At 39.9% G+C, this 13,906-nt stretch overlaps 1 protein-coding gene across 7 annotated transcripts in view; it reads left to right on the top strand.

The window, feature by feature from the left end:
• Positions 1-13,906, top strand: part of DCDC2C (doublecortin domain containing 2C) — a 178,454-nt gene that overhangs the window by 48,452 nt on the left and 116,096 nt on the right. For all 7 annotated transcript variants that reach the window (XR_009183470.1, XR_009183471.1, XM_058287930.2 and 4 more), the window contains exon 5: positions 11,380-11,517. Coding sequence is in view for 5 of the 7 variants with exons in the window: in XM_058287930.2 (XP_058143913.1) it covers positions 11,380-11,517 (138 nt within the window). In the remaining 2 variants the exon portion in view is untranslated. The remainder of the gene's footprint in view (positions 1-11,379; positions 11,518-13,906) is intronic.

Genomic DNA, 13,906 nt, shown 5'->3' with positions numbered 1-13,906 from the left:
TGTATTGGTGCCTTAGGGAATCTCTGTTGGCCAGGATGAAACTTGCTGGCTCCAGTTTGTTGCCTCCTTTCTGTGCTCCAGCCTTGGACCTGATTTCCATTCTCCCTGGCCTCTTTAAACCTGTGCCTTGTGGACGGTTGGTTTTTGATCCCACCTTCGCCTTTGACTGCTCTGTTTTGGATTCTCCTTGGCACCGTGCTCTGTAGCTGTGGAATAGCTTGTTCTTTGCCTGTACTAGTGCTGGATTCTAGAACCCCAGGTGGAGTCAGAGTTTAATAACTCCTCCTCCACTCCCCAGATTTTGGCGGAGTAGAGTTTGGAACAGGAGAAAAGGGAGAACCACAAAAGAGAGTGCAAAAAGCAGTCATCGAGGAAGCAGGCAAACTGGAAGAGGATGAAGTGGGAACCACAGGGCAGAAATGGCTTCAAGGAGGAAGGATGTCAACACACACCACAGACAAGTCAAGATGGGACCTAAAACTGCTTTTGGGTCTGACAATTAGGAGTTGACCTTGCCAAGAGGCATTTCAGATGGAAGCCAGATTGCCGTGGGCTGGAGCTTGAATTGAAGGGCAAGAAAATGGAGACTGAGCATATGGAATGGCTGTAAAAGCAGAGAAGAGTGATAATGGGATGCATAGAATAGTTCCTTAAGGTGGGGGAGGTGTTGGGCAAATAATTTTTATCATTGAGTGGGGGGACACTTGAGCACATCTTTCTCCTGAAGGTAATGCCTTGGGGAGGAGAGGGCGCAGGTGAAGGAGAAAGTGGAATAATTAGAACAAGGCTGTGGGTAAGAGAGCGTGACCTAGAAGATGGGTGGAAGGTTAAGCTCTGGGAGGTGGAGGGTTCTCTCTTCCTCTGAGGCAGGGCAGTAGGGGTGAGGGTGAGTGCAGGTATGGAAAAGTTTTGGGAGGGAAGTGAGTGAATAACTGCCTGATAATCTCTGCAAAATAGAAAGAAAGTTATCTCTTGAGAAAGGACATAAGGGGACTGGGAAGGGGTGGGTGGGAATAGTAGATTGCTGAGTAGAGTTGAGGGCCCAGTAGGCTGGCTGCTACAGATTGGCGGTGTAACCAACCTGCAGCACTGTGGTGTGCTCTGACACTCTGCAGCCCAGGATAAGAGAGGAGAAGGCAGGCAGAGGGATTAGCTGCGGGTGAGTGCAATGGAAGGATGAGCAGTGGAGAGGGTTCAGTGTGCAAGCAAGAGTGATTTTAAGGTACAGCAGGTGGAGTTGGAGCTGGTTGTGGAAGGAAGTGAAGCCAGAAACAGTTGGATGGTCTTATACCCTAGGGTCCAGTTATTATAGTGGACCAGAGGGAGCGACTGAGAAGGTTGAAGTGTGAGAGGTGAAGACATCGGAACTGAGAACACTTCTGGGGGTGACGATAAGGTCCAAGGTGTTGCTGTGGAAGTGAGCTGAGAAAGCATAGGAAAGACAATCTTTAAAGTTGAAAAGTAAGGAAATATGATATGATGCTGAGTATTAGAAGCATCATCTCTATGCTTGGTGTGTTGGCTCCCTGAGTGATGGTCAGCATTGGGGCAACAGAACAAAACATTTAATCCTACTTGATTTTTTTTTGTCACTTAAGTCTCTTTTGGAGGTAAATTAAAACATATAAGATTGATTTATAATCGTAAGTTGTGATACCAACAATGAAAATTGATGTATCTACTCATGAATAGGACATAATCTATTGGGATATTAGTGGAATGGAATAATAATTAACTTGGTAAGGATGGTGAGTAACTAGAGTAGCTTTAAATGTTCCAGAGAAAGTTAGATAATTGTATAAAAATCAGTACTGTAAATGCCTAAATGACTCCAGAATGCACTTATAAGTTTTAGTGAATTACTATTAAAGAAATAAAGAATTGTGTGCAGTAAATAGATTTTTGTATATTTTTGGAGGAAGCCAGAAACAGTAGTGGAATTAATCATAAATATCATATATAGAATGGTAGTGGTGAAAATAAGAGAGAAAATCTTTGTATAGAAGGAGTAAGCAAGGAAATATGATATTTAGAGGGAAAATAGGACATTAGATCAATAAGCTTATTTCTTTTTTTCCTGGAACTTAAATTAGTTTTTTATGGTTGAGTTTAGAAAAGTGCAGACCTTGGAGATAAAATAAATTTTACTCCCCTCTTTGCTTGCCTTTCCAAAGCTCTGGCCCTGGCTGGGGAAAATTCAAGTGTTATGGAAATGCCTTGAGTTGAGAGCCAGCAATTCACATTCCAAGGAAGGAAGGAAATTTAGCATGGCTGGAGGAAATTGGGGATGAGAAAGGGCAAAAGTATTAGTCAGCCAAAGGGGTGCTGATGCAAAGTACCAGAAATCTGTTGGCTTTTGTAAAGGGTATTTATTTGGAGTAGAAGTTTACAGTTACCAGGCCATAAAGCATAAGTTACTTCTCTCACCACCTGTTGCCGCCTGTTGGAGCAAGATGACTGCTGACATCTGCAAGGCTTCCTCTTTCTCTTAAAGTTCTGTGGTCCCAGCTTCTTCCAATATCAGCTGTAGACTGGAATCAGTCTTGTCTCTCTCCTGGGGCTTACTCCTCTCTGGGCTCAGCTGCTCTGTTTTCTCCATAAGGTCAGCTGTAGACTCTCAGACTCTCTCCCTGGGGTTTCTGTGTGTCTATGGAGTCGTCTCTATTCCTCTGTGTTCTCCTGCATGTTTAGTTCCTGTGCTCCAGGATCAAAACTCCAACGACCTCCTCTGCCATGTCCTTTTCTCTGTGAGTCACCATCCACCAAGGGCATGGGGACTCAATGTCATACCGATGTGTCCCAATCAGAACCCTAATCATAATTTAATCAAGTAAAAGTGAAATCTCTGAAGTTAATATAATCTAATACATCCAGAGGAACAGACCAGTTTACAAACATAATCCAATATATATTTTTGGAGTTCATAAATAATACCAAACTGCTGCAGTAAATTTCCCAAGGTTCCGTAATCCTGAATTCTTTCCATGTTTCCTGCTGGAAGGAGAGGGCGATGAGTGATCCTTGAGAACTCTTTGATACTCTCAGAAACAAATTTTTGCAGTCTCAGTTTTAAATTCAGTCATATTTGTTAAGTGTCTACTATGTGCCTAACATTATCCCAGGAGCTGTGGGTAAGTAAAAACCAATTAATCAACTAAATACCATAAGAAAGTTTAGGGAGTTAAACTATGGAATGTAAGTTACTAGGAGATAGAATGTAGATTGAGAAGGGGAAGCTGATGCTGAATGCATGTAGAATGTTTACTAAGGTTGATTGTAAAAGTATGGAAATGGATAGAGTTGATGGTTACGCATTACAGTTGAGTATAACTAACAAGGCTGATTTATAAAGGTGATTATGGCTGAAAGGGTAGTCTAGGGAGATTAATGTCAACTGAAAGAAAGCTAGAGAGTAATCTAGGGGCTGTGCAACATGGTGATTTCGGTGGTAGATGAGTACTGTGGTTAATAGTACAAACAAAAGAATGTTCTTCTATTGCGAGGTGTTCAGAATATGGTGATACAAGGGGAAAATGCAACTAATGTAATTTATAGTTTATAGTTAACTATGATAAAAAAAGAAAAAACAATAATCTAGAAGGATATACTCTGACATTCAGAATCTTACAATATCATTGGGAGGCCAGTCCCTTCAGTGAAACAGCTAAATTAAATGTGAGGCAGTGCTGAGTCCTGTGCCAATGTGATTGGTAAGGACTTTTGGTTCTATGGGAGTTCTCTGAACTGGGAGGGCAATGGGTCCTGTAGAAGAAGAAGAGGCTTTTATGGGGGTGGTGAATTATGATAGTAATGAAAGTAAGGGTTGGGAACTGTGTGGACCACAGTATGGCAGTGGGATTCAGGATGCTGGGAAAGAGTACTGGGGGAAGCAGAACCTTGTGTTTTGGAAAATAGGGGAGATAAGGTTGGATAAACAGGTTTGAAACCAATGTAGAATACTGTAAATGGCTCTAGAGTTTTGAGAGATAATTAGGAATGTCAAGGTGGAACAAACATGCATGCACTCAACAAATGCACATGCATTTACTTTAGGAACTAGCCCTTTAACCCCTCTAAGGCAGGAACTTCCCATCCTTAGTTTTCCTTAAAGTGCTCAACGTCAGCAGTACTGCTTAGCACTCTATACGCCGCTCTTCTTTACCAGCCAATGTGGATGCTTTCAGAAACGTCACCCTCCATAATTTAGTTGCCTATCTTGACAAGCCTGGTTATGAAAGAGAATGGCACCCACCCCAGAGGCAGCAAATGGTCTGAGAGAGGCAAAGTAGGCTGTTACCATGGCAGCAGGGTTACCACCAGTTAGTGGCATCTGCTTGCCTAAATTGATGTCACTTTTGGCTTAACACCAGCATGCACTGTTCATCTTGCCTAATTCAGAAAGTAGCCTAATCTTGGCCTGTATAAAAGATACAATGCATGTGCAGAATATGTTAGGTGGTGGCTTAACCTTACCCACTCCCCAGAATAAAACTGATTTCTTAGGCCTCATGATGTAATGAATCATTGTATTCTTTCATTTATTGATTCAACAAATACTTATTGAGATCCTACTGTGTTCCTATCAAAGCACTAATTACAGTGGAGAACATGGCAGGTGGTGTTTCTAAACCATAGAGTGGACCTTCTAGGGGCAGACAGCAAACTAATGAGTGAATCCACAATAAAATGCCAGGTAGTGATGCATGCTGTAAAGGAAAAGAGAGTAGGGTAGGGAATGGAAAGCAGCAGACTGGGGTGGGTGTGGGTGGTCAGGGAAGGCTGCTTTGAGGAGGTGGCTTTTAAGAACAGATCTGAACGATATGAAGAAGGAAAACACACAACGATCTTGGGCAAGATCATTCCAGTCAGGGGAAACCACAGGTCTAAACGTTCTGATGTGAATCGACTTGGTGTGTTTAACTATTTGAAGAACATTCAGATGGCCAGGTGGGGTTGGTGTATAGTGAGAGCGGTAGAGCATGTAGGAGATTGCTTCAAAGGCAAGATAGGATAAGACCTTGTAGATCATGGTAAGTAAGATCATTTGAGAGTGATGTGAAACCAGTGGAAGGTTCTGAGGCAGGGAATTTCATGACCTGATTTATGGGAGAGGGAGAGGGGCGGCAAGTAGGGAGAATTGTTTGGAGGCTATTGCAGGTAATGTTGAGTGAGAGCCGATGGTGGCTTGCTCAAGGTGGTCAGATTCTGTATGTATTATATTTTAAAGGCTTATATGGTAGAACTTACTGATGATTTGTATGTGGGGCCTGAAAGAAAGAAAGGGTGAGGATGACTCACTCCTAGCTATCTGATCAGAGTAACGGGGTGATTGGTAGTGTCATTTTCTGAGATGGGGCAAGTGGAAGGAAGAGTAGGTTTTTGGGGAAACAAGAATTCATGTCCAGTTTGAAGTGCTTATTAGATGTCTGAGTGAAGATATGCCAACTTGGAACTCAGAGAAAAGATCAGGCTGGAGAAGTAAGCTGGAGATATATCGCTGTAATGGATGGAATATGAAGAAGTGGGATTGGATGTGATGAGGTTAATAGTAAAGAACAAGGCTGAGTCCTGAGGCAAATTTCTTAATGTAACTATTCCATTCATACTTGTATTATGGTTATTTGTGAACTTGCCACAGCTTTCCCATGATATTTTAAGCTTCTTAAAGCTTGGGACTGTGTCTGATGAATCTCAATTGTGGTAAAACCAGCTAAGTTGTTAACAATTGGGATTTGTGGATTGTGAGTGGTTTTGTACTGCTATTTTCAGGTTTCAGGGTGCTCAGGCTAAATCTTGCACCTAGAGATTTTGAAAGCTTAACTGAAAATCAAACATGTCTTTCAAGAGTTACACACTTAAAAATTTTTTTTGAGAATCTTGTTAAAGATAAAGATTTCAAAATTCCTTTAAGAGTCAAATAGACTCTTTAAAAATTTTTTTTAAAAATTTATTTCTCTCCTCTTCCCTGCCTCACCCCCCCACCGCCCCAAGTTGTCTTCTCTCTGTGTCCATTCGCTGTGTGTTCTTCTGTGTCTGCTTGTATTCTTGTAAGTGGCACCAGGAATCTGTGTCTCTTTTTGTTGCATCATCTTGCTGCGTCAGCTCTCCATGTGGGCAGCGCCATTCCTGGGCAGGCTGCACTTTCTTTCACGCTGGGCGGCTCTCCTTATGGGGCGCACTCCTTGCGCGTGGGGCTCCCCTACGCGGGGACATCCCTCCGTGGCACGGCACTCCTTGCGCGCATCAGCACTGCGCATGGGCCAGCTCCACACGGGTCAAGGATGCCCGGGGTTTGAACCATGGACCTCCCATGTGGTAGGTGGATGCCCTATCCATTGGGCCAAGTCCGCGTCCCTCAAATAGGCTCTTGAGTTATTTGTAAGGCAAAGGATTTAAAAGAAATTTATAGATATTTGCTTACATTTTCTACTATATACCATCCTTAAAGAGCCTGAAAAATAATTTAATAACTGACTTTTGTATAATGCTCTTCAGTTTTACCGAACAATTTTACAAATGGTTGTTTCATTTAGTCCTCACCTCCTCTTTGATAGGTAGTGGTATACACACCTAACATTTATCAAGTGTTTTATAGTATGCAAAATGCTTATTTATACTCATTTCACTTGACACTCATATTCCTGTTGCTGAGTTTCATACAATTCACACTTAGTGAAAGCTGCAGTTTTCTGAAAATGACATACAAGTTCATATGTTCATGTCTAAGCAATATAATTTTCTTTTCTTTCCTGCACTTTCCAACCAATGGATTCTTATTTATCCTTCACAACCCTGTTCACTCAAGGGGAGGGCTCTGTCCCCTTTCCTAGGAAATGGCATTGAATTTAGAGAAGAGTGGGTAGGGAATGTGCTTGAGAAACCTGGCCCTCCGAAGGGGTGGGCCAGGCTATGAGCTCCTGCTGGGGCACACTGGACTTGAACTTGCGGTGGCTTGCTGCCGTACTAGTTTTGAGGCATCCAACATTCCATTTTGTGCATGTTTTGTCTCATCATTGAATGAAAGAACATTTAACTTCTTGCAAAACAAATAAACAAAAGCCAGGGAACCTCATCGTTGCAAGCCTTGTTTTGCTTGAAGAAAAACTGTGAAGCTCTTTTGATTTATGATGGAACTTTTCAACTTGAAAGTTTTTCAGGGCCTCTTTTTTTTTTTTTTTAATTCTAGTTACACTACTCTTCACAGCTCTTTCTTCCGTGTTCTTCTTCCACTCTCAAAACATTAGTTCTATGCTCTACCATTCTTGTGTTACTGTTACCATTATTTCTTACGCATTGAGAATTATTAATAAAACCTGAAGTCATTTTTTTTTTTAAAGATTTATTTATTTATTTAATTCCCCCCGCTCCCCTGGTTGTCTGTTCTCTGTGTCTATTTGCTGCGTCTTGTTTCTTTGTCCGCTTCTGTTGTCGTCGGCGGCACGGGAAGTGTGGGCGTCGCCATTCCTGGGCAGGCTGCACTTTCTTTCGCACTGGGCGGCTCTCCTTACGGGGCGCACTCCTTGTGCGTGGGGCTCCCCTACGCGGGGAACACCCTTGTGTGGCACGGCACTCCTTGCGCGCATCAGCACTGCACATGGCCAGCTCCACACGGGTCAAGGAGGCCCGGGGTTTGAACCGCGGACCTCCCATGTGGTAAATGGACGCCCTAACCACTGGGCCAAGTCCGTTTCCCTGAAGTCATTTTTGACAATGTATATATCACCTCATCCATCTGTCAGTTGTCAAATCTTTTTAGATTCTGAATTGATATACCTAGACAAGAATTTAAACATGTTTCATTTTTCTTGGTCTCCCTCCCAATACTCTCTATTTTATACTATATTTATATTATATATTTTCTCTTATATTACACTGATATAATCTAGAATTAGAATTTTGGTTTATTATGAATATGTTTTCTCTGGTCTTAGTTTTTTTGTTTTCTTTTAAGACAACACAAATTGTACCAAAGTGATTACCTTTGCTTCACCCATCTCTAGTAGCATCTCCTGGATTTGTTTTTCCTTTTATTTAACTACTTTCTCTAAAAAGGTTTTCACTGTGAGTCTTTATGTGGCAAATCCTATGAGGCCATGTAAGCCTGAGAATATTTTTTATCATGTACTCATATTTAAATGAGGGTTTGGCTAGCTTCAAAATTCTTTTCTTTCAGATTTTGAAAATGTCACTTCATTGTCTTCTTGCCTTCAATGTTGCCATTGAAAAATCTGTCAGTCTGAATCTCATTGCTTTGTATACTCTGCTATTTCTATGTAGAGGCTTTTAGAATGTTCTTGTTCATATTCTTAAATATTGCACTGATGAAGTATCTAGATGTGTCTTTTTCCATAATCCCTCCTCTTTGGCAGCTAGGGAAAAATTTCAGTCTGAGCTCTTCCTTTTTTCTTTAATTCTGTGAAATTGATCTTAATTTCCATATATATTTCTTCCTTTCATTTTTTATTTTAATTTATTTATGGGATTCTTATCTTTTTAAAATATTTAATTTTATTTGGATTCCTATTATCTTTATATTAGCACTTCTACTCATCCTTATTTCTTAACTTTTAAAATATATGTTCTATTTCATTATTCTTCCCTGCTTCCTTCTGGGAGTGTTTCTTAAATTTTATCTTCTGCTTTTTTACCCAATCTATATCCATTCTACTAGTCATCTTTTTACTGTGCTTTGTCTCAACTACTTTAGTTTCAAATTGATATTTCTACTTGACTCTTTTCGATGGTGCCTTGTTCTTGTTTCATATTGATAATATCTCCCCATATTTCTTTTATAACATGGTATTAGGCAAAGGAGTGCTGATGCAAAGTACTAGAAATCTGTTGACTTTTGTAAAGGGTATTTATTTGGGGTAGAAACTTACAGTCACAAGGCCCTAAAGAATCCAACTCAAGGCTGCTTTCTCACCAAAGTCAGTTGCTACATGTGGAAGCAAGATGGCAGGAGATCTCTGCCTGCTCTCTCCTTCATTCTTTCTCTTAAGGTTCTGTGGGTCCAGCTTCTTCCCATCTCAGCTGTAGGCTGCCATAGGGCTCGTCTCTCAGGGCTTCCTATATCAGTCTCTGGCATAGGGCTAATTTCTTTTCAGACCTTATCAGCTGCTTAGTTGCTCTGTTCTCTTCAGCTGCAAACTATCAGGTCAATGGCTCATCACTCCCTAGGGCTTCCGGATCAAAACCGACCAAGTTTTCTCTTCTTGTGTATCTTCTTCTGTGTGTTTTCTTGAGTGTCTGTTTATATCAGCCCACCAAGGGGGTGGGAACTCAACATCCTGAGTCACACCCTACTGACGTGGTCGAATGAAAGCCCTAATCTTAACAGGTAATTTAATCAAACACATCTCAGCTGAATCTAATGCATTTAAAGAGTATCACACCCAGAGGAACAGACCAGTTTACAAACATGCTCTCTCTTTTGGAATTCATCAATAATCTCAAACTGCCACAGACACTTGCACATTGTTTATGTTTAATTCTCAATCCATCTGTTCCCATGCTTCTAATTTTGGTGGATTCTGTAGCCCACCCTACCAAACAACTCCCCTCTGAGAGCCTCACTTGTCTACCCCACGGGATCAGTAGCTCTGGGTGGACGCTCTCTCAAGACCATAACCACGCAGTCTCACCTGTTCTCTCAGACCTCACACATGAGGGTTTCCATGCTTCTCTGATTTACTCCTGGGGACACTTGCTGCAGTGATTGTTGCAAGGCAACAGGCAGGGAGAAGAGGGACAGAATTCAAGTGTTTCTTTTCACGTAGAAGCTGTCTGCTCTATGCCACAGCCACTTGCTCCCTACATGGTGTCATCTCCTCAGTGGTTTCTCAGTTTTCTGCTATCTTCCTTCTATGTTTTCTTCAGGGTTGACACAGGGCAGTGATTCTCACACTGCTACTTGAGGAGCAGTAGCCCCAGTATCACCTGGATTTGTTAGAAACGGAATACTCGGGTCTCATCCCAGACCTAGTAAATCAGAAACTCTGAGGGTGGGACCCTGCAATCTGTGCTTTAGCAAGCCCTTCAGGTGACTCTGATGCATGCTAAAGCTTGAGAACGATTGACCTCATGGGGTGGATATATCCACTTCTGTGAGTTCTGCCCTAATTCGTTGCTTCATCATATACTTTTGCAATAGCTTTCTCACGTAATATTTTTCTCTCCATCATATCCATTATACCATTTTTAGCTTACGACTGTTCAAATACAGCTCTCATTCCACTGTTCAGTGGAAAACTTCAATAACTCTGCCTAAATTAATTATAAATTTCTTACTCTGGAATTCAAGATTCTTTTATATTTTTATTTTTTTCCCCTGATGTCCTGGAGCCGGGGATCAAACCTGGGACCTCATATGTGGGAAGCTGGTGCTCAGCCGCTGAGCTACATCGGCTCTCCTGAGTTGGTTTATTCACTTTTTTTTTTTTTAGGAGGCAGTGGGAACTGAACTCAGAACCTCCTGTGGGGGAAGCAAATGCTCAACCACTTGAGTCACATTAGCTCCCTCAAAGCTCTTTTTAAACTGCTTCAACCTGTACATTTAAGTTCTATGTCTCCAGTTCTCCCTTGGGTGACAGTCAAACTCTTTGTGTTCTCTTTGTGCAGAGCCCTCCTGCTATCCAAAATGACTTTCATCCCATCTTCACATAATGAAATCCTACCCATCTCCCAAACGCCACTGTAAATTCTTTCACCTTTGTGAAACCTATAATATAATCTCTTTCCTCTTGGAAACTCCAGCACTTTGCCCCTCTGTTGTCATCTTTGTCTTTATTGGTTTTGTACATTTTTTTGACTTGGGGGAAGCAATGCTTTCTTATTCACATTTTTATCCAATGCAATGTCTGCCTCACTCTCTGTGTTCAGTATTGAATGAATTGACTCATTTCTTGAATAAATATACTAGTGAATGAATACTTTCCCCAAAAGAGCACTTAATAAAAGATACAGCAGTATTAGTCTTTTGATGCCCATAAAAAAGCATATTATTTGCTAATAAATGTAGGTTTATTTCCAAGTATTGTTATAACAATTTAAGCCAATTTGTATTAATTTCAGCTGTTATTAGTTAAAATTAATTGTACACTAACCAAGCTCTTAAAATGTTCTCAAGAGCCTCTGAGCACTTATATGTAATTAAAAATATACTTTAATTAAAAAATCTAAAAATGGAAAGAAAGCCTAATCCTGGAAGAGTAGCTCCCATAGGTTTTTAATTATCCCATTTAGATTATGCTTGCTTGTGATTATATTATTTCTCCAATTGTGCATGTAATTGTTATTTATGAAAAACACCCCAAATACTATAACACTATATCACTAATCTTACAATCTCATGCCCATTTCTTCTTTATTTTTTTGCAGATTATTTACAATGAATGGACACCTTTTGGACAACTCAAAGGATTTGCAAGACAATAATTTTTATGTTGCTGCTGGACTGGAGACCTTTAAATATTTTCCTTATTGGAAGTCGTCTAGGGTTCCCAGTGAGGTTCAAGAGTAAGCATATTTTATACCTTTCTGTATTTGTCATCCAAAGGGATGCTGATACATAGTACCAGAAAAGAGGTGCTGATGTAAAATATCAGAAATCTGTAGGCTTTTATAAAGAGTATTTATTTGGGGTAGCAGCTTACAGTTACAAGGTCCTAAAGAGTCCAACTCAAGGTTACTTTTCTCACCAAAGTCTGTGGACATTTGCTGAACCAAGATGGCGGGCAACGTCTGCGAGCATTCAGCCTTCCTCTTTCCTCTCTGGGCTCCGTGGGCCCAGCTTCTTCTGCATATCTCAACAGTAGGCTGGCATAGGGCTCAGCTGCTCTGTTCTCTTCAGCTTCAAACTATCAGGCGAATGGCTTCTCTCTCTTCCCTGAGCCACTCTTGTGTCTTTGGAGCTGTCTTTTTTCTCTGGGTTCTTTTCCTGTGTGAGTGTCCCTTCATATAGCCCACTAAGGGAGTGGGACTCAACCCTGAAAGCCCTAATCTTGATTTAATCAAGTAAATGTAAAGCCATTGAATTTAAATTAATCAAAGGGTATCATGCTCAGAGGAACAGACCAGTTTACAAACATAATGGATATCTCTTTTTGGAATTCATAAATAATATCAAACTGCCACACTTTCTTTCCTGTCTTGGCAAAATTTGTCTTTTTTCCCTGGCACTTCTTCCAAATATGACTAGTTCAGCTTTCTTATTTAATATAGTAAAATTTCGGATTTTAAAAAATTAGGCATGCAGTAACTACTGTTCTTTGATATATTCACAAAGACAGTAAGATCTTTGGTTGAGCACATTACCTTTTCTCTGGGGATATGGGGAATCTTAGAGATCAAGAGTCCAAATATTAAGTTTGCAGTGATATATCTCAGTATAGTTCTCTTTTAGGTAAACCAAAGATGGTGAGAACATGAACATGTAGTTTTACTTGATCTTAGTTTCTATCTAGCAGCTATCTAAACCTCCCACCAAAAGCTTCCTCAAACTTGATGTCACATGTTTGTCATTTTAATTTTAGCGGACCTGAAAAATTAGAGAATGACATCATGAGAAGGAGGCTTAGGAGGTTTCCAAAAGTCTTTGAGTTTGGAGTTTCAAGTTGTCATTCTTTTTATGTTTTATTTTTATCTTTTAAATTATTTCTGTTTGTTTTTCCTCTTTATCATTCTTTTAAAATTACTTTTTTAAGGAAATATTTAAACATGTACCGGAGTAGAGAACATGGTATATAAGTAACTAGTTTAAAAAATTATTATATTTTACCAATCTTGTTCATGTAGTCCTTATCAAAGCTATTTTTTAGAAGGATATTTTAAATCAAACCTCATGTCATATATTTTATCAGTAAATAACTCAATTTGTATCTCTAATGGATAAAGATTTAAATTTTTAAAAAACAAATCAATTTTATTGATACATATTAAAGCATAAATTCATTCAAAGTGCACAATCAATGGTATTTGGTATAATCACATAGTTGTACATTTATCATTTTAGTTATTATTAGAGCATTTTCATTATTCCAGTAATAACAATAATAAAAAACAAAAAACAGACAAACTAACAAAATAAAACCTGATCACCTCTCAGTCTCTTTATGCTTCTCCTGCTGTACATAGCTCTTATTCTGTTTCCATATCTCTAATTAATTTGTATTTATATTTTGTAAAAACAGTCTTATATGTGCAATATTATCCACATTTGTATTTCCCATGAGGTTTCTCTGTGTTATACAGTCCCATGTTATATTTTTAGCTTTCCTTCTAGTAATATACATGTCCTTCGACTTTCCCTTTTAACCACTGTCATGACCATATAATAGCTCTGCTAGTTACAAACTCTATGATGTGCTTTCACCATTTCTATTCATTTCCAAAGAGTTACAAACAGCCTTTTTGACCAGTTCTGCACAGATTAACCCTCAACTTTCCATCTCTACCCTCATTCTATTTTCTGGTCCCCGATAGTCTACTTATTAACCTCCATGAGTTTACACGATGTATTTCATTCATAATAGCATAGTCATACAGCATTTGTCCTTTTGTGTCTGGCTTGCTTCACTCAACATAATGTCCTCCAGGTTCATCCATGTTGTCATGTGCTTCACAACTTATTTCTTCTTGCAGCTGCATACTGTTCCATCATGTGTATACATCACAATTTGTTTATCCAGTCATCAGTTGATGGACACCTGTTCCATCTTTGGTAATTGTGAATAATGTCTCTATGAACATTGGTGTGCAGATATTTGTTTGCATCACTGCTTTCAGTTCTTCTGGGTATACACCTCATAGTGGTATTACCAGGTCTCATGGAAAGTCTATATTCAGCTTCCTTAGGAACTGCCAAACAGAACTCCACAGTGGCTGTACCATTCTATATTCCCACCAA

This window comes from Dasypus novemcinctus, chromosome 25 (assembly GCF_030445035.2).
Source record: "Dasypus novemcinctus isolate mDasNov1 chromosome 25, mDasNov1.1.hap2, whole genome shotgun sequence".
Classification (NCBI taxonomy): domain Eukaryota; kingdom Metazoa; phylum Chordata; class Mammalia; order Cingulata; family Dasypodidae; genus Dasypus; species Dasypus novemcinctus.
The sequence above is the reverse complement of the archived record's forward strand: the minus strand, read 5'-3'. Positions and strand labels throughout refer to the sequence as shown.